The sequence below is a fragment of the Chelonoidis abingdonii genome, chromosome 4, assembly GCF_003597395.2.
Source record: "Chelonoidis abingdonii isolate Lonesome George chromosome 4, CheloAbing_2.0, whole genome shotgun sequence".
Lineage (NCBI taxonomy): Eukaryota > Metazoa > Chordata > Testudines > Testudinidae > Chelonoidis > Chelonoidis abingdonii.
In genome coordinates this window covers 114,176,469-114,199,475 of record NC_133772.1, presented here as the reverse complement: position 1 = coordinate 114,199,475, position 23,007 = coordinate 114,176,469, and the positions used below count along the sequence as shown (strand labels likewise).

General features: G+C 42.3%; 1 protein-coding gene across 17 annotated transcripts in view; it reads right to left on the bottom strand.

The window, feature by feature from the left end:
- The window catches only part of NRXN3 (neurexin 3), a 1,449,735-nt gene that overhangs the window by 337,733 nt on the left and 1,088,995 nt on the right, over window positions 1-23,007 (bottom strand). For all 17 annotated transcript variants that reach the window (XR_012655819.1, XR_012655820.1, XM_075065588.1 and 14 more), the window contains one exon: window positions 15,642-15,823. Coding sequence is in view for 15 of the 17 variants with exons in the window: in XM_075065588.1 (XP_074921689.1) it covers window positions 15,642-15,823 (182 nt within the window). In the remaining 2 variants the exon portion in view is untranslated. The remainder of the gene's footprint in view (window positions 1-15,641; window positions 15,824-23,007) is intronic.

Sequence of the window (23,007 nt, the reverse complement as noted above, 5' to 3'; positions counted from 1 at the left end):
AGTATCAGATAATAGAACAGCCAAGTTTACAATTTAACAGAAAAATTAAATTATTTTACAAAATTTTACTATTAATAAAAAGTTTCATGGATTTCTGTTTCATTTCATTTTCTATAGTTTGCAAGAGAATGTTTAATACAAATGCTTGCAGCTCAAACACCCCAGCCCTGTACTGTGCTAGAGCAGGAGAGTTGGAAAGTTAAACTGACCAGTGGGAAGAGAGAGGATGGTCCTGCGATTACGGCATAGGGCTGCAGGCTAGGAGACCAGCCCTCAGAATCCCCGCTCTGTTAGGCCTGGTCTACACTGGATGTCGATCTCAGTTATGCAACTTCAGCTATGTGAATAACGTAGCTAATGTCGACGTACTTAGACCTACTTACCGCAGTGTCTTCACTATGGTGAGTCAATTGCTGCTGCTCCCCCATCGACTCTGCCTGCGCCTCTCGCCGAGCTGGAGTACAGGAGTCGACAGGAGATTGCTCGGGGATCAATTTGTCATATCTAGACTAGACATGATAAATCGATCTCCGCTGGATCGATTGCTGCTCGCCGATCTGGCCGGTAGTGAAGACATACCCATATTGACTCACTGTATATGACATTGGATATGTCACTTAGGGCTGGAGTGTGGCATAAATCACTTTTTTAGCTTGCGATGGGGTGCATTTCTTCTGCTGTAGGGGGAGCTCTAGGAGTCAAAATGGAAGCACAGCCACTGTGCCACTCCTTAACATGGTGCAGTGCACTCCCCCTCTGCTGGCTAGTGAAGGAGAAATGGCAGAGGCAAGACCCAGCAGTGGATCCTTGGGCTTCCTCAACACAAAGACCTTCCATTCTGCACAGCCTCTGCCCTCCCTTATGCACCTACATAAGAGCCAGCATAGCATGGCCCATAACCTCTCCATACCTTAGTTTTCCAATCAATAAAATCGGGATAATAATATTGACTTACCTCATAGGCAACCCTACAATAATAAATGTGGGTACACAGCTCTAGCAATCCTAAAAGGTAAGTAGCAAGCATCTGCAGCCCCAGAACTCACAGGCATCTCTACACCAACAAGCCTGTGCATGTGTGCAGTGGAGGAAATATAATTCTGGTCGAGAAATAACTTGCAATCATGAGCTCATTGGAAGATGATTGCAAACAAAGATTTTAAAGTATGTATTCTAGTTTTAAGCAAAACATACCGTTTGTCACCTTTGATATAGTTCAGATGTTTATTTATTTATTTATTGCTGTAGATACCCAAAGAAATTCAGACCATATTTTGGATAATCTCCTTGCCATCGTTCACGCTTTAAAAATTGCAGCCATTCACAGCAACTATACCTGGAATATTATGTGTAATTCAGATCCCCATGGGTAAAGTAAGATATAGGGGGGGAAATAACTGAGAAAACACATAGACACAAAAAGGACAGCAAAAATGATACAGTGCAAGGCCCAGAGAATAAAACACATAGGAAGCGACTGAGTGAGCTAAATTTATATACTGTAGAAAAGAGAAAACTCAGGGGTGATAGGATCATACTCTATAAATACCTTCAAAGTAACAATATAAATGCAGGAGGAAAATTATTCAAGAGATTGTAGGATGAAAAGCTATAGCCTGGATGCAAGGGAGGCTAAGTTTAGCCTAGATAAGAGGGAAAAGTTCTTTCATGTCAGACCATAGGACAGGAGTGGCCAAATCGTGGCTCACAAGACACGAGGCTCTTTTACAGTTAAAGTGCTGCTTGCAAACCCCCCCACACTCCCACTCCATTCTCCACCTACCAAACTTGGCAGACCTCTGCCTTGCAGTGGCATGGTGGAGTAGAGGCTTCTGCCCAGTGGTAGGGCTGCCAGGTGTCTGGTTTTCGACCAGAAAGTTCAGTTGAAAAGGGACCTGTACAGTGTCTGCTGACTGGACACCAAAAGTCTGGTTACCTCAGTAACTGCGATCAGACTCTACCACTGGGAGGGCAGGAAGAGCAGTTGCTGCTGGATGACAAGGAATCCTGACAGTGCACAGCGCTTGAGGAGCAGCACCAGCAGCCGAGCTTGCCTTCTATGACAGTCCCTTCCACCTTCTCAGCCTTTTAGGGCCTCAGCTGTCTCTGGCCTCTCACTCCAGTGACAAACACCACCACCATACCACACCACTGCACCCCTCTCTGGCCTCTCACTCAGAGCTAGCACAGATGTCTCCTCAAGCTGGAATTTACACCTCCAGTTTGAAGTGCAGATACTCCAGTAGTTACAGGGTCTAAATCTACAAGATGAACCCTTGGCAAGGGGCTCACAGTAGGGTTGCCAAGTGGTCAGTTTTCAACTTGAACACCCGGTTGAGAAGGGACTTTCGTGGCTCTAGTCAGCACCACTGACTGAGCCATTAAAAGTCTGGTTGGTAGCACAGCAGGGCTGGCTGGCTCCCTGCCCAGTTCTGTGCAGCTCCCTGGAAGCAGCAACATGTCCCTGCAGCCCCTAGGTGGCAGGACGGGCAGGGGGACTCTGTGCACTGCCCTGCCCCAAGCGCTGGCTCCACAGCTCCCGTTGGCTGGGAACTGCAGGCAACAGGAGCTGCGGGACTGGTGCCTGCAGGTGGGGACAGCGCATGGAGCCCCCTGGCCCCTCCACCTAGGAGTCGAGGGACATGTCGCTGTTTCCGGGAGCTGCCTGAGGTAAGCACTGCCTGGAGCCCGTATCCCAACCCCCTGTCCCAGTCCTGAGCCCCCTCCTGCACCCATAACCCTTCACTTTTGGCCCCACCCTGGAGCCTGCACCCACAGCTCAGAGCCCATACCCCCTCCAACACCTTGCCTAAGCCCTGAGCTCCCTCCTACACTCTGAACCCCTCGGTCTCACCCCCTAGCCCAGAGCCCCCTCCTTCACCTCAATCACTCAACTCTGGCCCCACCCCAGAGCCCGACCCAAAAGCCAGAGCCCTCACCCCCTAATCCCCTGCCCCAGCTCAGTGAAAATGAGCTAGTGAGAGAGAGTGGGGGATAGCGAGCAACAGAGGGAGGGGTGATGGAGTGAGCTGGGGGTGGGATCTCAAAGAAGGGGCAGGGACTCAGGAAAGGGGCAGAGTAGGGGCGGGGCAAGGGTGTTTGGTTTTGTGCAATTAGAAAGTTGGCAACCCTAGCTGACAGCCCTCAATTTCCAGTGGGTTAAACGGGTTCTGAAGCATCTCCTGGGCAACTCAGTATATATAAAACTGAATCAGACTCATAAAGATTAGGCCTACAAAATCCATGTGGTCAGACAGCATGACTTAAGTGGCTTTCACTGTTCCCACTATCTAGGATGCTTGAAGTATGCAATATGCAAAAGTGTGTCCTAGCTCAGATTATGCCAGTTATGCTATGTAGTATCTCTCTTTAGGCTGCAAGTTGCTTAAATAAAGCATCTGGAATTTGAAGGTTGGAGAAAAAGATATTCCAAGATTTCTAAAGGGAATTTTACACTACAAATGCTTTATGTCCACTGGGTTTCAGATTTCATGTATGTAGGTTTTTTTCCTCCTTTATTAAACTGAGAGATGGAAGGGGAAAAACCTGCATCATCTGTTTAACAAAAAAGCCTTTCAAATCAGCAGGATGCTTTCAGTTCAATTATGTTTTATGTACTGCAAGGTTAACTAAAGGGAGAGGCTTATTAGCACAAATAATACCACCTCAGGCTGTGATCCCAACAGATCTCACAAGCTAAGTAAGGTCAGGCCCTGTCAGTATTTGAATTAAAGCTCTCTGAAGACAATTCACTGTGCAGCAGGAAATGGTGTGGACATTACAGTTTTCTAATAGGTACTGTTCTTACTTCTGAGTCAACGTTCAACCAGTTTCCCACTGTGCAGTAAGAAAGCATTCTGCCAATGATGTTGCTGAAAGGTGTGACCCAGTGATTTTAGCACAGGAATAGGTATCAGAAAACTCATGGTCCAATTCTAGCTCTGATACTGGCTCTCTTTGTGGCCTTGGACTCTGTTCCTCAGTTTCCCCATATGAAAAAGATTCACACCTACATTTCATGTGGGTGCTGTGAGCATTAATTATAGAATACTTTTAAAGTGCTATATTTTTATATTTCAGACATTACTGTTGGAGGGTTTTCTCTTTCTCCATGAGAGAAAAATCGGAGCTCTTGCATGCTTGGGTCATTGAAGATTTCATGGGTACGTTTGGAAGAATACATGTGCGGGCATCCTAGCCAAATTCCAGTTAAGGAAACTAAGTACACATTGCCTATTTAAAATTCCCTCTGTAGTTTCAACTAGACGTAGTAGTAGTATTCACTCCTTGCCCTAAACCGGTGTTTCCCAAACTTGGAATGCAGCTTGTGAAGGGAAAGCCCCTGGCGGGCCAGGCCAGTTTGTTTACCTGCCCCGTTCGCAGATCAGGTTTGGCTGATCGTGGCTCCCACTGGCCGCAGTTCGCTGCTCCAGGCCAATGGGAGCTGCTGGAAGCACCATGGGCCGAGGGACATACTGGCCTAAACTATTTGTAATATTGATCTGTGTTAAAGAGCTGCTGAGTTTCACCACAGAGGTGTCTGCATTTCAGTGGAAGTGAGCTAGAGAATGCAAAGCGTTTTGCAAACCTTTCGGATGAAAAAACAACGAGTCCTTGTGGCACCTTAGAGACTAACAAATTTATTTGGGCATAAGCTTTCGTGGGCCAAAACCCACTTCATCAGAGGCATGGAGTGAAAAATACAGTAAGCAGTATATAGATTACAGCCCATGAAAGGCATCATGTAAATGTGATATTGCTATTATTTTTTCTTGATCAAAGTTAATTTTTCCCTCTTAGTTTTAATACTACATTCCTGTTTTAAATATGTTTACTAGTTACTTAGAGAGCCAATCAACTTCACTGTAGTCTGACACTGTAAAAAACAATACTGTCTTTGATGAAACAGTCACATCAGACATCAAGCCAGGGGTAAATTAAACTGATAATTGTCCTACTTTAATTTTCTCTGAGTGGTGGCCTCCATTTGAGTAACCAATGAGTTATTATTGCACCCTGCCATCCTACATTAGCAGCAATGCTGTGAATTTGATTTTTGGAACTGGCAATATAGAAGGTGGTAGAAATATAAGAAATGAGAAGATTTTATTATATGCAGATTTAATTTACTGTTTATTTGTGCAATGTGTTTGTGTGAGTGTGTGTGAGAGAGAGTTTTGATATTACCATACTTATAATTTGGTGTGTGTTTCTTGTAAAGGGGGTGATACTGTACCCCAGAATCTCTACTAGTGATGGGTGAACTATTGGTGTTTTAAATGGAATAAATACCAACGAATTCAGATATATCTCTGAGTCTGTGAAATCTCATGAGAACAAGCTCTCTTGTGAGAGTTCCGTTGCCTTTCACTTCAGGTAACCCAGAAAAGGACAAAAATAGCCCTTTCCATAACATTTGCATACTTTCCCACAAAAATGAAAAAAAAAGGGCAAACAATTCCAACTTTTCAGAACTTGAAAACTAATTGTCGTTGTTATTTTATGTTAACCAGCTTGTTCATTCCTCATATTCACTACCAGACCAGGTGGCCATACTAAAAAAACAAAACAAAACAAGACAGCAAATGTCAATCATGAGAACCCTAATTAGTTTCTGGTGTTTAAAAATACTCAAGGGAAGTTTGCAATGCAATATGAGTCATGCTATGCAAGTTGTTAGTAAGATTAGTACTAGAGTCCTGGAAAAAGTCATCTATCTTAGAAACAGTAGCCATAGTCTGAACTCCCAGAAGATAAATGTCAATCAGCAAGGACCCTTTACTTCTTTGCCCACTATGTCACCTACATCTGGAATTCATGTCAGCAGGGGTCTTTGGGATAAATATTGTGCCTGGATCTAAAAGAAGTCTGGATAACTTAATGGCAAATGATAACATTTGAAGCTCCACTAGAATTTGAGATAAGAATAAAGGTAAGCAAGTCTCATGCTTCAAGTTGTAGACTAATTACATGCAGGAGACAGGAGTAAATTTGCATAACTAGGCAGGTGCATTATGGGTTTTGCCTTATTTGGGAGGTGTGGTTTTTCACTTTGTTTTTTCTCCCTCTTTAGAAGCAGGGACTGGCCTTGCCAGAGGCAGGATACTGACCCCCGCCCCCCTGCCCTTTACTGATAAACAAGCAGAGGTGGCTTGTTCAACTGCCAATGCTTTAGGGCACATTTCACAGAATTAGGTACTTAGAACTAATATTTTATTTTTTCCCCTTAATTTTCATTCCTCACCATCCAACTAATCTCAGCTAGCCTGGGGACCCGAAGTCCCAACATTACTCCCACCCCTGTGACTCCAGCCTGGCAAGCTGCTGGTCCAACCACAATGTTACCATTGATGTGAACACAGCTGAGATGGAGCAGAGAGACCCACACCTGCAGAGAAGGAGTTAAAGAAAGCTTATGGGCCCAGCTAGCCCTGCCCCACTATACTTGCAGCCAACGCCAAGCCTGGAGTGGTAATAAAATGAGAGAACCTGGCTCAGTTCAAGGCAGACTGGCGAGGAAGCAAGATGAAGCTCTGCCTCTCTGTGAAGGGAGCTTTGCTGGTAGAAAAAACAGGCCTGATAGCCAGGGCAGCCACTGGGAGAGAAGCTCTTAGCCCCCAAGTGAGACTGATGCTCAACTGACTGATGCTTAAGGAACTATTTAGAAGACTGGGGATGACCCAGTAGTGAGCTGACTTTTTTTTTTGCTTGGGAACATTTTAGGGCTAAGCCCCCCCAATGCATTAAAACTGTAGGATTGCCCAGTGGACAAAGGGGGAAGAGACTTTCTCCCTGCCCCTCACAGAGACCAGCAGCCACATCAGGATGCTGGGAAGGTCCACAAGGGGGTGCTACTCCAGTCATGCCATTACAACAGCCTTACAGTTTCTTCCGCCATCTATCTTAGTAGTATTCACCAGCTTCAACAGCAGAGATAGAAGCACCAAAATCTAAGAATATGAAGCTGTTCAGTGGGTGGTTAATGAATTCCCATATCAGTACTCTGAGCCTTTATGATGGCCGAATGCAGTTGGGGATATAAAATCCATCATCTTTAGCTACAGGGAGTCAATGAGTTATTTCTTGCACTGCTGCACTGAGCTATACACCTGGTGCAACCACTGGCAACAAAGCAGAGATTGTGGCTCAAAGGGTCAATGAGAAAATTTGATGAGGCATAATGCCAAGTGATGCTAGACATAAACAATCACACTGGGGCTGGAAGCTTCTTCATCCTAAACTTCAAAGCTTTAGCACTCAACCCCTATTCTCTTACTACCGAAACTTAACATTATCTTGCTATGCAAAAAAAGCTGGCAGATAAAAATAAATGAACTATTTCGATGGTGAGCTCGTTCACAGAAATTAAAAACTGACCTTTAACCTTCTCTGCAAACTCAAAAACTTTGTTTCAAAATAGTTGGGTCAACTTTTTCTTTACAAGTTACTTTTCATTTTCCTGTTCTTCTGCTCTCCACAGAAGAGCAGACACAGCATGAGTGTCCAAACTCCGGAGGTTTCTAAGACCCAAGAAGTCTGCATAAGATTTGGATAAGCCTCTGAGAACATTAAGGGGCAGATCCTCAGTTGTCACAGCTCCACTGAACAAATGGAGATATAACAATTTACATCAGCTGAGGATCCCTTGACCCCATTGCTGCTCCTCATCATCGAGCCTGCAAACCTTTTGAGATTTCCCCAACAATAACAAAGTCTCTCATGGACATAAGGATGATTCTGAAGCTATTTATTTCATCTTGTCACTGCTTATCAAGCACATCTGGTTTATCCTATTGTCCTTCATATTTTTGGGTGCACATTATGGTTCCTTATCTCCTTGAACACATGTTCAAGCGATCTTTCCAGAAATATAGGCCTGTTCCAATTAAGGGCTGTGTTACATAAAATATGGCTTTGTTGCTGTTTAACACTCTTTTCTAATATAGTCCTATGTATCTCAGTGACCTGCATTCTCTTTATGTACCAATCTAGGCTCTGCTACCCAGAGACACACAGGGGCCTTCAGGTGTCCCCTAGACACAAACCTAAGTCCTTTAGATCAAGAGCTTTTAGTTGCAGTGTCCCTCACATCTGGTACTCTGTCCCCATTTGAGCTGAGAAGACTGTAAAGTACTATCTCCATTTGAAGGCCAGGTTTAGGATGCATCTATTTCTTGTGACTTATCTAGCTGAATATAGGCTTCTGGATTCAGGGAGGATAGTCTTTTTATTGACAGATTATAAAATATTATAGTGCACATTGGGCCCAATTTATCCCTTGTATAAACCCACTGACTTCAGTGGAGTTACTCCAATGATTAATCTGGCTCAAGGAATTAAAAGAGCAATAAAGAAGCCAACTGGACTGTATATGAAGTAACAGTGTGGAGAAATTCAGCCTGACAGAATGCACTAGACAACGTGACATTCAGCAACGGTAAAAGGATTATGGTTTTCCTGATTAAATGACTGTTATGCTTTTGGATAGACAATCACTCTCCTCAAATGTTCAATAAGAGAAGTCAGAAAGACATTACCTACACTAGCTGCACACCGGCTGGAGTTTTGTTCTTTGGCCACTAAGAGTGGCACTTAATTTCTGGAACAGTTACTGACCTTATTTGTCAGACATTTCCTTCTTTCTTATGGATGCCAGCATCCCATGTGTCCCAAACACAGGAAAACCGAGCTAAATTCAGCAGCAAGTCTGGGTCAAAATTAGTGTAACTTACACCAACTTCCTCCCCTCTCAGAATGTAAATTACGACAATTCAGTCTCCTTTAAACTCACACCTACTAATATATAATCTTCACTCCCCCTTACACATCTTCACTCAGACGCACTTATATATATCTGGAGTAACCTCCACTGAAGTCAGTTGGCCAAAATTTGTCCTTATAAGTTCAGAAAAGCTCCATTAACAATGGAATTACTTTGGATTCGCACCAGAGTAAATGAGATCAAGATTCAACTCAATGGAGTTATCTGGATTTATATTAGTTAATGTAATTGAAACCAGAATCTCATGCCAAATCTGAATGTAAGGCTACACCTACACCTGAAGCTAGGAGTATGAGTCCCAGCTCGCACAGATATACTCATGGCTAGCTCTCATTTTTGGCTAGTGTGCTAAAAATAGTAGTGTGGGGGTAGCATGAGAAGTAGCAAGCACGAGCCATGCCAAGTACCAACCCACCTAAATCCTGTGCATAATGTGCTATGCACCGCTAGCCTGTACCTCCACTCACCACTACCCATACCACCATGGCTACACTATTTGTAGTATGCTAGTTTAATGGAAGCTAGCTTGAGAGTTTTTATGCGAGGCAGGAATCACACCTTTAGCTCACAGGATAGATGTAGTTTCAGGGAGGGGTGTGGAAGTGAATCGAACTTGTTTAAATGTACAGACCAAGCTCCTGGGAGAATGAAGAGCTGCAGAAAAAGCAACTAACAACAAGGCGGTGTCAGTGGAAATAAATCACATCTACTTTTATATCCTCTGAATTTGTCCCACTTTGCACAAGACATGGTTCAACACTGGAAACAAGCAAATGCAGAGCTCTGGGACAAAACCATGGCTGATGCAAGACTGAGGAAAGCCAAAGTGTCTCATGTCCGAAGTGACTTTGAACACACAAGCCCTATACAAGTGCAAAATGTGGCTTATTATCATCTCTGTGGTATAATCATCATATCTTAAACATGCTGGCTCTGCACAGATCTCAGAAAACACCTACTTCATCACATCCCCTCTTCAGGGCTCCTGCCCCTATCCCCAACTCTCTTATCTCTGCTGAGATTGCATGTCTAGGCTGGAAGCTGCCCTGAGTGTCCCTAGCAGGCTCTCTTCACACAAGTGACTAATGAGCTGTTAAAGCAAACAGGCCTTTGTCACTCAGAACAAGCTATGATAGGGAAATTGTTTTTCAAACACTAATGCACTGAAAATAGAGGAAAACCAAATCCAATCCAATGGACATACCTCAGCCCTATTCTCTCCCCCTCAGCCTCCATTTATTCAGGTCCCCTCCAAGCCAGAGAAGACTGCCTTTTTCTCACATACCTCATGGTTAGGTCTTGAGATCCAAAATAATTCTATGTCAAACCCTGCAACCTTCAGCTATGATCAGACAATTACTGGTGCTGACAACTCTCAACTCCCATTGGATGGACATCATTCAGGCAGTGTTGCTTTTGAAGTCACTGGGAGTTTTCCCTTAGTAAGGATTTGAGGATCGGGCCTAGAGTTTTCCTTCTCCAAACCTATTCCAGGTCTACCCAAGAATTCAGAGGTGGGCCAATCTAACCACCTCATAACCACACTCAAGATAAACCAGAGGTGAGTTGATGGTTTACAACAGACATCCAAATGAAAGACAACAGTATAAAACATCAGTGCACAGGGTGAGTGATGTATCTCTTGGTAGTCATCAAGAGGAGGAAATCTATCATAACCCACAGCTGTCCTGTTCTCCACTATTCACTCTCTATGAGCTATTTGCATGGTGTAAATTAGGAAATGACAACTGTGGCAGATTAAGGAGAATGAATATGTAGAAACATCTGACCATAACTCGAGCCTGCAGCCTTCTAGAACTCTACCTGTTACAAGGGATTCCTCACAACTCTGAGAGCATCACCTGCACACCTATACCACACAAACCTTATGATAGCAGAAAACACCTCCTTATAACACTTCACCTCCAGAAGGTGCAGGTAGTGTTGCATATATAAACACCTCATACACCATATGGATCAGCATGATACATGGGCTGGTAGCTCATGTCTCACTGAAATCAGGCGGGAAAGAGTTACAGTGGTTATAAATTCTAGTCATAGGAAACAGATGCCTCGGCACACAAATCTCCACAGTGTCTGAAAGGCTCATAATGGAAAAAATTAATCCAAGCAGATTCACTGTAAATTATATACAGACCCAATTAACAGGATAACTTCCACACACACAGACCCCCTCCAGTATATGGAAAGTAAAATGAGATAATAAATGCCCTGCAACTTCTTTCTGTTGCCTGCCGTTGGTGAAAGAGCAAAAGACACCAGAAAGTGTCTACTAACATAAGTATGTAAGAGTCATCTTGGCAATTTCTAAAATGGTACCTGTCATTTGTTATCCATAGCTCACAGTATGAAGGTTAGGTGTCAACTTATCTTAGACACCACTGAGACTGAATATGGTCACTGCTAATCACCAGGAAATGGTTGCTGTCAACTCTTGTTACCACCAGCCGGAAATCCAAGATAGTCTGGTGGAGCAAGAGTAGCTAACTGACAACTTTTGAACACGAAATGGTGATGATCTATAGCAGTGTTTCTCAAAGTGGCAGCATGGCTGCATGCGGCCACTAGGGGTTATTCCTGCAACCAGGACAGCCCCTTGGGTAGATATGGGGGAGGAAACAAAGGAACGGTGCCTCCCTGCAGTGCCCAGGGGCTCCAGGGAAGGGCTTCAGCACCACCCGTGCACTCACTCCAACTCCAGCCACGAGCTCCAGCTCTGGGCTTGAGCCCAACATGGCAGGGCTTCAGCAGGGCTGGCTTTACTGGGTGCCATGGTCAAGAGGCTAGGAGCAGGGTGAGCCTGGGATGCAAGGCCACAAAATGGAGATCGAGGCAATGTGGGGGGAAGCAGTGGTGTCCAGGGGGACAATGGGGAGCTGTGGCTGTTTGGGGGAGGCAGGGGGGCTAGGGGCACCAAAATACAACTGTGCATTACTTGTATTATTGAGTCTGGGGAAAAAAATCTACATTAATCAACTACAATGATTTGGATATGTATATCTGTATGTTTATTTGTTTTTCCTAAAGTTAATTACATATTTTAGGAAAATTTGTCAGAATGGTCACCAGCAAGAGTTGGTGGCCACACTCTGAGGCCACCAAATTCTGTTGCGAGAACCCCAGATCTATAGCATCCAGACACAGGGAAATGAGGATGCAGGACCCTCTCCCAGTGACCATCCACAGCTTGGGAATTTTGAAGTATTTTGTTGCTGAAAACAGCCAAATCATTCATTATTAAAACTGTATAAAGTAAATATCATTATATCACTTACTGTCCCCTTGTTTGTTTGTTTGCTCCTTCTTTCACTTGCTTTTCTTCCTACTTTCCACTTTTCCTTCTAGAATTCTCTTCTCTAGTCATCTGGCCATTCTTCCCCCTCTTTTTACCATCAGCTTACTCTCTCTATTCTAGTTCCCCATCTCCATCCTAATTTCTTCCCACTATTATCTTTTTCTCCTCCATTTTTATCCCCACTTGCTCCTCCCTGTGTCTTTCTCCCTAACTCACATCTCTTGTGATCAGGAAAAGTATGTGTCCTCCTTATACTTCCAGTGGAGGTAATGGAGGACTTTTGGAAGGTGACTGGGTGTCACTGTGTCTTTGCAGGTGTTATCTACCAAATCCAGGGGAGTTGATAGCACTGCAACAGTTTTCTGCAAGTTGGAAGAGATCTTTGTTCAATAAAAGCACCAGAAATTCAGGGAGGTTGGAAACCATATGTGGTCCCATCTCACAAGTGTCTCTTGGTTCAAGTGGCAACTCTCATTTTAGATAGTAATTTACCTCCAACAGGACCCAAACCTGCTGTTAACTCATTGTTATGATTGTCACTAATTTACATAAGAAATGGTGAATCATCAAACTGAGATAACACAAAATATTATGACTGCTCAAGGAACCAGGAACCATATCATTTCAAGTATCAGAGCGGTAGCCGTGTTAGTCTGGATCTGTAAAAGCAACAAAGAGTCCTGTGGCACCTTATAGACTAACAGAGGTATTGGAGCAGGTGCTTTCGTGGGTGAATACCCACTTCGTCGGATGCAACCCACGAAAGCTCATACTCCAATATGTCTGTTAGTCTATAAGGTGCCACAGGACTCTTTGCTGCATATCATTTCAATCTTTCTGCTCTATTTTTTTTTGTGTCCATTGGTATGAGGTCTCCCTCTCTGACTGGGTTCTCCATTTGGGCCTAGGCAGGATCAGAGGTACATATCAGGAGACAGAGTACCTAGACGAGAATAACAGTGCTCTCTTGCCCTTCTTGAATGGCTTACACAAATACTTTTCCGTAATGACCAAAACACAACAGGGGATATTAAATCTGTACTAGCCCTGCATTTGCTGCTTGTAAGCATCCTAAGGCACACATAGGCCTAACTACACAGAAACAATGCCTGCGGCAATTTTATTGCTAACATCAAGCAAGCTTAATAACTTTAATTATACGAAGCCAAAGTGTCCAAAACTAGCCAAACGGTCCCAGTCCTCACAGAGAGCAGAGCGATCAAAATACATTTAGAGTATACAGGACAAGCTTTAAATATTACTAGCAAAAAAGAAAAAAAAATTAAAATATCTTGGAAGTAAACAATTCTTTATTACTGGACTCTTGTCTCACAAAGATCTTTTATGTTTTGCTTCAATAATCCCAGCAAAGTTCTGTCCTGGTATAAAATCGCACACGTAAAAGTTCAGGTAGATTGATTAATTACCTTTGACATAATTAAGAGGGGAACTATAAACACCAAAAGCAAGGTAGAAATCACAAGTGTGCTCATGATTTATCTAGAAACCCCATTATAGCCAGATTGATCACAAAGAATACCATATTGAGCACAGTTCTTTACCATCATTAATGTCTACTGAAATGGAAGCATACAGTTGCTCTGGGTTCCTTTTGTTCCTTCGATCATGAGTGAATATCATAGTAATAAGCTGCAAGGATTTTGTTCTGTGTTTGCACAGCACCTAGCACAATGGGTTGCTGGACCATGACCAGGCTTCCTAGGCGCTACAATAATCAAAAAATAATAATCTCTCTAGTATCAATAGACTGGAGAGGACAGTAAATGAACACATGTAATCACTGTGGCATGAGATCACACGCTACATGATTTATCTAGTCATGGTTGGATTTTAGCCCTGGAAAAATATATCCCCAAAATCTTTACCAGACAAAAGAAAATACTTGTCTGAGAATATGTTGGTGTTAATTAATATTACACTCATGCCCCTTATAAACACTTCAGCAATTTATGGGCAATATTAGATTTCACAATCTCGTTTGCTTTCTAAACAAATGATCCAAAAGTAAAGAGAAACCCAAAATTATCACTGAAAATCTCTCCTTTTACACTTGACCTATTATGTTCCCACTGTATGTCTGGCATTTTGTTTATATCCATTTCACAGACTCACTGTATTGTTAGGGTTGGGGGATCCATGTTCACTTGATCAGTGGCTCACAATCACTATTTCTATTAGCAGTATTGGTGGGTAGTACTTTAGGTTCCAACTCCGGCCTCAGGAAAACCCCGTAAAATACTGAGTGTCTCCTATAAGAAACTGAACATCCTCAACTCCCTTAATAGTCAATGGCAGTGTAAGATGCTCAACACTTTGTAATACTGGTCCCTTTATGCTGGGCTGTAGCAAACCTCCTGTTCAGGTATGTTCTCTCTAAACTGCCATTAAGCTTGAACGGCTTCAAATCCCATTCTCAGTGTTACAAACAACCAAATCCCTGTTGTGAGCTAGAGCAGAAACTGCTGAACAGGAGGTGGTGGGCATAGACTGGTACTTCCAACTTCTTAGGCTGCAAACCTATTACCTGAAAAATCTGGAAAGCTTTTATTTAATCTACCCTCCTGCTTTTCTCACAGAACTCCATTTTCTCCCTCATCTACCATCATCTCAAAGTTTTCAAGTGATTTGCTTTTGATTCTAACATCTCTATCAGAAGTTGGGCCTATGTCCTTCCCAGTCACATTATTAAAATTTATTTCTGTGACTGAAATCAAATTTTTATTATCCCAAATTAAATCCATTGAGCCGATCCTCAGCAAGTGTGGAACAGCATTGCTCCACTGTTGTGAATGGAATTATGCTCATTGACGCCAGCTGAGAATCTGGCCTAGCATTTAAGTTTCTTTTGTTGCTGCCCAGTGAGAATAATACATCTTCTTTTTAATATATAAAAAGAAAAGGGGCTGAGGTAAAGGGAACCATACTCTCCACCATTTCCAGGCTTTTGCACAGGGCAGGGTGGGTTAACATTGCCATAAAATAGTCCTATTGTAAGTGTAAATCACACTCCCATTGAATTCCACTGGAGTTTTGTCACAAACTTCAGTGGGACCAAGTGCATTACACTTAGCCAAATAAATCAGACCCCGAAGGAGTGCCTGGGGAGGTCAATTCAGTGTGTGCTGAAGAAACGGAAAGTGAAGAATCTACATGACACATGCTATTTTACATTATTAGTCTTTTGATTCATTATCTAAGTCCATTCTTACCCATTTCCTTCTCATTCTATTTATTCTTCTCTGAACTCTCTCAATTTCCTCTGTATATTCTATCTATAGGATAATGCCCAAATCTATATATAGGCCTCCCCAGATATAGTCTAACCAGCATTGTGTCAAGAGGAAGCATTACCTCCCTGATCCTCTGAGCGATCCCTTTAATCGTACATCTAATGATTACACCTTCCTTTTCCTAAGCAACACTCATCTTTAACTCTTCAGGAACACTCAAAACATATATCCACATTACTGATGCATGCATAAGTGAAACCCAGGTCCGGCACAGACATGGGTGTGCACTCACTATGTGAAGCTGCAGAAAGTCACCAAGCCCAGGAGCACTGTCAATCCGAACCAGGATGCCATCCTTCACAGTAGTGCTGAAGCCTACAGCAAGACGATCTGTCCTTGTGCTGGGTCTGTCATTTGCTGGCCAGGTGAACAGGATGAGGCCTCCACTCTTCCCAAAGATATATGTGGCACCAGCTGCAAAATTAAAAAACAAAGAGGGAGGTGTTGGTTCAATATGGTTTTTGCCACGTGTGGTAACACTGTAATGGCTGCAGAGAGAAATATATCCAAATACAGGCATTTCATTAGCGCAAGTGATGAAATCTAAGACCTGTGAGGCTAGTGTCACCCTCAATTAAAGACACAGGAAAACTGAAATAATACAGAGTAGATGTTAAAGAGATATACTCCATATTCCACTGGATACTAGCAGAAGACTGATAATGCACTATCTCCAAAAGCCTTTATGCATTGTGATAAACAATGTAGTGAGCCTTCCTAAATACTGGAATTAATTCCACATCTGACCCAAGAAAGGCACAAGATGGGAAATTACACGCCTCTCCCACCATATATACAAAAACTCTTCCTCCCAGAGAATGGCATATTCTTTTCAGCAGAACAATGGCTCTGAATTGCTGGATGCCTTTCCTGATTGAAGGGGATGTGAAAGAACAGCAGCTTTCTAGGACACAAAATATACCCACCCTATCCTTCTCGCAGTAACGTAGCACTATTATCTTTCAGTAAAAGAAGATACAAAATAAAACAACAAGAACTCTAAAAAGTTTGCCATTCAGATAATTGCTGCTTCTACACCGGCACTAATACTTTCAGAGATCCCTTTAAATGAACAGTTATGCTATTCACAACACCCTAGTGTACCCACACAGTATTAACAAGGGAACCACAAATAGATAAATGCTGCTTCCTTTAAGGAAGGAATAAATCACTGATGACAGATACTGTACACATCCTGCTAAAGTGTGCTCCAGGTAAAGGTAATAGTATCCAAATCAAGACATGCAGCATTTGCAATAAAGACAGCTACAGAGTTTATCAAGAGCCTGTGATTTCATTATCGTTAACACAAGCCTGGGCAATGCCAAGTAATGCACTGCTTTTAAAAAACAGACACCACTTCAGAAAGTTGGTATTCAACCTCACTTGGAGATCCAGAGCTAATGTACAAAGGAAGAGCTGTGCTATTAGGATCAATTTTACATACAAGGTCAGAGACCCAGACAGGCTAAGGACCAGATTCTCAGACTTGCCCAGTTTCAGGTTTTTAAAAGAGCTCAGTATACTGGTCCCTGTGCTCTTTAGAAAATATGGTCCTAAATGTCATAATGGGAGATACTTTCTCAAACCCACACGGTGAATCTGTAGTAAGGGTGGGAACAACACATGCAGGAGGCCCAATTCCTCAACCATTGAGCTACACCCAACTTTATAATGCACTTTTCCTAAGGGTCACAATGAACTGTGCAATACTAAATGCAGCCAACTGGATTTCACCAACAGCAGCAGGCATGAGATATCAATGGGAAGCAGAGGGGGATTGGGTAAATATACTTCAGATCATTGTCTACCTAGGGAAGGCTACAAGGTCATTTATTTTTTTAATCAGGAACACCCTCAATTTAACAATCTCGAAGTGAATTAAGTACACTTGGATATTGCTTGGGTCATTTGGTACCAAAACTGGGTCACATCTGAGTCTGGCTGCAAAACCACAACCCCATTGAGGCTCTTTGTTTTATGTAAGTAAGTAGAAATAAAAATGATAAACTTCACCCTTATGTAGGGCATTTTCTCTAGAGAACTCAATGTGCATCACAAAAGAAGTTTTATCCCCATTTCACAGATGGGGTAACCGAGGCACACAGAAGGAAAGTGACTTGCCCAAGACCAAGTCAGGGACAGATGCAGAATCAGAACTCAAGTCCCCTGACTTCTAGTCCTATGCATATCTACTGGATCATACCCTCAGTAAATGTAAATAAACCTGTATGGCATTTCATTCATAACCCTGAGCTGAGACAGAGAGCACACTGACAGAGCAGAGCTGTGAGCGTGTATTAGTCCAATTTCAGAAATGGCGACTCTTCAGACAGAGACCAAGCACCCAACTTTTAGCCTCTAACTGAATCTCTACTTTCAGCTGTGGAATGGAATGGTAGGTGCGTGACTACTGCCGAGTGCAAACTGTTTGTTTATCATCCATTCTTACAAGTACACTTAAACAGCGTTTTCATACTAATTAGAAGCGTTTGTGTAATGAATTATCCACAGCTTCTCTCCATGTACGGATAATTCACACAGCCCACTATAAGTGCATAAACTACAAATATCTTTCCTCTTTAGTTTATTAGTTAGTTCTAAATGTTTTATATATATTATATTACACTGGCTCACAGAATAACACAAGGAAAATCAGCATCTGAGCTTGAGTGTACTGAGTTTTATGATAACTTCTGGCACTGTAGACCAAACCCCAATTTCCAAAAGTTGTTCCCACGTGTGCTGGTGTGCTTGGTCTTCACTCCTAATGCTGCCCACTGGGGCATTCAGTTGCAAGGATCGGTGTGGAAGGAATTTCGTTGACATATCCAAAGGCAGATGAGATTTCCTCACTTTTCTGAGTGCCATTTGGCTGCAGGTAGAGCATGTCAGAGCTCCTGCAGTTACAGTCTATTATAACTGTACAGGCCTGTGATGGCACTCAACTGCCTAGCAAAGCTCATGTTTTCCTCGCAGACAGAGATTTGCTTCCAGGCCTGACTTCAGGAAGCTGAGTTTTATGCATCTGTGCACAGTAATCATTCAGCTGTAACAATCAGAAGAGCAGGCAACCTAAACTGATCCTTATAACAGAAACCTACTCTACTGCAACTGTTCAGTACACAGTCCAGAATTTTCTTCAGAATGGTAGGCAATCCAGTTTGCTGACTTCTGTGTAACTTTCCTTACCTCAAATATAATTTAAAAAAGAATTATGCATGTGTATATTTTCACTTACATATTGAACATGTAAACATGATGCCACAGTGATAATTATGACATGAAAAATCCTAAATAGTGTAGCGCTAATCATTTGCTACAAAATTTGAATAAAGTAATTAGAACAGAAATCATAAGATGCAAACATTAAAAGAGAAGATTAGATGGAGGAGAAAGAACACAAAGAGAAAAAAAAAATATACAGTTAATCACAATTAAAAATAATGCCTGACTCATTTGTGTGTCTTTATATATTACACATACAAAATGTCTTATAAGGACGTTAAAGTTCCAAATCGTGCACTCAAAAGTTAGGAAATGCCAGAATTAAGGTTGCCTGGGTAACCTTAACTTGGGCCTCCTGTGCAAATGCATTATGATCAGGTCTTCAATTACATGATTACATACTACTTTTTTCCACAGGACCCCTGCCTCCTGCACTGAACAGGATACATGGTGCTCACTTAATGAGCAACTATTCAATGTTTTGTTTTATCCTCATTGTTCAATACGTCTCCAATCCTTATTTAGTGCACACTATTCAAACCCTGCTCTGAAGATAGAATTATTCATTTCCCCTTTGGCTTTTCTTGAGAGCTACACAAACATTCATTAATTTACCATCTTAAAACCCCTGTGAGATGAGGCAGTGGTAATATCCCTATTTTACAAATGGGGAGTAAGTCACACAGACTAAGGTCGGAAGTTTCCACTAATTTTGAGTGCTCAATTTGAGACACCTATTTTCAGAGTATTTTGCATTATGGAACACTTGATATGGTAAAAACACAGTTCCTTGTTGACTTCAGCTGCAGTTGTGAGTGCTTAGCGCCTAGTAAATAAGGAACACACGATTATTGACCATCTGTGTAAGTGACTTGCCTTGCATCACATGGGAACTCTGGAAAAAGCAGGGACAGAAACCACTGCTTCAGGGGAGTGTTCAACTGCCATAACCAGGAAATCCTCATTTCTCTATTCTTTTAAACATAGGTTTTTTTTTTAAAAAAGAAAAAACAGAAATTCCATCATGTGGCATCATATTGATATCTACATGCTTCATTAGCAGGGATAGAACCTTTAGCTCCACTGCAGAGACCTCTGCCGTTATAAGTAACAGACTAACTAATAACAACAACAGAAGGATGTCATCCTCTATGAGGAACAGCACCAGAGGGGGATGAGACACATGCTTTGTCAGTGGGTTTCACAGTTATTTGCTGATAGCAAACAAACAGTGAGACTCGGGAATTCTGGGTTCTATTCTATGGTCCCAAAAGCCACGGGCTCTAGGGAGCACAGACTCTTCTGTCTGTTCCTCACCAAGTCTGACTCATTCTGCACTGTCCTCCCCAAACTATGCCTATCCCAGCCTGTTTCTTCTCCACCCCCTTAGCTTCTTGCTTACACGGTTCAAGTCCCTACCTCCAACTGTTTGTCCCCAGTTCCTTGGCAGTCCCAGTTCCTCACTCCCAACTCCTTATCCAATCTGTCTCTCCCCTCCCACCATCCTCATTGGCCCCAGTCCTAGTCTCCCTCCCTGGACTCCTCATCTAATCTCAGTCTTAGATAATGGAGTGGCATGTATGCTTATAATATTTGCGAATGACACTGATCTTGGAAAGGTTGCAAGTACTTCAGAAGACAGGATTAGAATTCAAAATGACATTGACAAATTGGTCTAAAATCCACAAGATAAAGTTCTTTAAAGACAAGTGCAAATTACTACACTAGGAAGGAAAAATCAAACACACAACTACAAAATGGTGAATAACTGGTTAGGCAGTAGTGCTACCGAAAAGGATCTAGGGGTCACAGTAGATCACAAATTGAATATGAGCCAACAATGTGATGCAGTTGCAAAAAAGGCTAATATCATTTTCGGGTGAAATGACAGGAGCATTGCATGTAAAACACAGGAGGTAATTTTCCCCCTCTGCATGACACTGGTGAGGCCTGGACTACTCTGTCCAGTTCTGGGTCCCACACTGTAATGAAGATGTGGGCAAACTAGAGAAAGTCCACAAGACAGCAACAAAAATGATGAAAAGTTTAGAAAACCAGACCTCTGAGGAAAGGTTAAAAGAACTGGATACCTTTAGTCTTGAGAAAATAAGATTGGGGAGGTAGGGTGGGGACTTGATAACAGTCTTCAAAAATATTATGGGCTGTTATAAAGAGTGTAATGATCAATTATTCTCCACGTCAACTTAAGGTAGAACAAAAAGTAGTGGGCTTAATCTGCAAGTGAGGTTTAGGTTAGATATTAGGAAAACATTTCTAACTATAAGGTTAGTTAAGCACTGGAAAAGGTTACCAAAGGAGAGTGTAAAATCCCTGTCCTTGGAGGATCTTAAGACCAGGTTAGATAAAGCACCTGGCATGGGTGGCCTAGGTGCAGGAGACTGGAGTGGGTGACCCCTACAGCAGTGGTCTCCAAAGTTTTTTTCTTTGGCAAAAATGGTAGAGCCGGCACGGCAGGGAGTGCAGGCTCAAAAAATGTTTACTGATAGAGGTGTGCAATCAAAAAAGTTTGGAGACCACTGCTCTAGAGGTCTCTTCCAGCCCTATGATTCTATGATTAAAATGCAGTATAGCAACACAAATCCACTTCTTTTGAGGCCTATTTATTCACATCTACTACCCCATTAACTACCCATTTCATTCTACCTCAATAGCACCTCTTATCTCATTTGGTTTCACTGTAGCCTTCAATCCTCTACATCTAACAAATATTTTAACGCTGTGAAAATTACTAAAAGTAGTATGCGGAGGTATGTGTTATGCCAGTGGTTCTCAAACTGTGGGTTGGGACTCAAAGTGGGTCACGATCCCATTTTGATGGGGTCACCAGGGCATTAGATTTGCTGGGGCCTGGAGCCAAAGACACAGACTGAGCTCCACTGCCTGGGGCCAAATCACAGGGGCTTCAGCCCTAGGTGGCAGGGCTCAGGCTTCGGCTTCAGCCCTGGGTGGCAGTGCTCAGGTTACATCCCCCCCCCCGGGGCTGAAGCCCTTGGGGTTCATCTTTTGCCCCCCAGGCAGGCTCAGTCTTCAGTTCCCGCTCCTGGGGTCTTGTAGTAATTTTTATTGTCAGAAGGGGGTCGCAGTGCAATGAAGTTTGAGACCCCCTGCATTACGCTACTAGTGGAGGTACAATATGCTGCAAATATTGACTGGTATGTAGATCTTGTTAAGGTTTCTGCATTATATTGCAGCTGAAAAAGATTTTTAGCAGGAAAATTACAAGGGACCTGGGCTATAAACTCTTAACAATAAACTCAGATAATACTTGTGGCATTTAAATTAATATAGCAGGATCTCTGTCCGTGGTCCTGAAACCCTTAGTGATCATGCTTAAAGCTTCTGTTCATTCTGGTAATCCAGCATAGACTGTGAAGAATATAAATCTAATGATGATAAATATCTACCTGAAATAACATGCAAGGTATATGGCATGCTCCTTCCCCTCAATTAATTATCATGCCTTTATTCTCTTGCATGAAATCTTAGGTAAATATAGATGATACTGTGTTATTTTTAAAAATTGCTTAATAAGGAGAAAACCTGATGTCCACAAAGGCCTGCTATTTTTGAAATCAAAGAGACTTGAAAGTTCCCAGGCAGCATAACTTTATCATACTTTTCCATAGCTAGATTTTTATTTCATGGATACATACAGTCCCATTATGCACCTTCTGCTGAGCCCAGTACTTCTGATAAGTCGCTTCACGGTGTGCTTAGTATGCTGGTGGTGAGAAACTATTATGTTTATTAATAATAGTAACCATGTACATTTTCTGCTTGCAAGCAAGAAGCTATCAGTTCAATTAACAGAAAATTTGCTTTGATGGCATTTTGGTCATTTTACTTGGTGAGATTTGCAAGTTACCAAGAAGCTAAAATTATTTAGCTTATTCTCTGTAACAAGACTATTGTAATGATGGAATCACTAATACATCACAAACAATTAAGTGAATTTAGCTGGGTGAAGCAGGACCCAATTCAAATAATGCAGATGACCTTGGCAACAATTGTACCAAGTAGCCTCGTAAAGTGGCAATTAAATAACACAGACCTAAGAGCTTACCCGGGTGGTTAGTGCTTTCAGAAAATCTTATTAAAATAAGAATAAAGGTCTGACAAACTTACAAAGGCAGGGAAATGCAGATACAAGGCTGCCACTTATCTCACTGTACCCAAGTTCTGCATACAATCTTCTATCACTAGTAAGGGTGCTAACAAGAGAGTGTAAATTGGAATAATTGGTAAAATTGAGCAAAGAAAAGCACAGGCTGAATATCAAGACAAACTGATGGAGACAAGATTTGTCTCCAATGGGAAGTACAGGAAATGTCACTGCTTTCCAGAGTCAT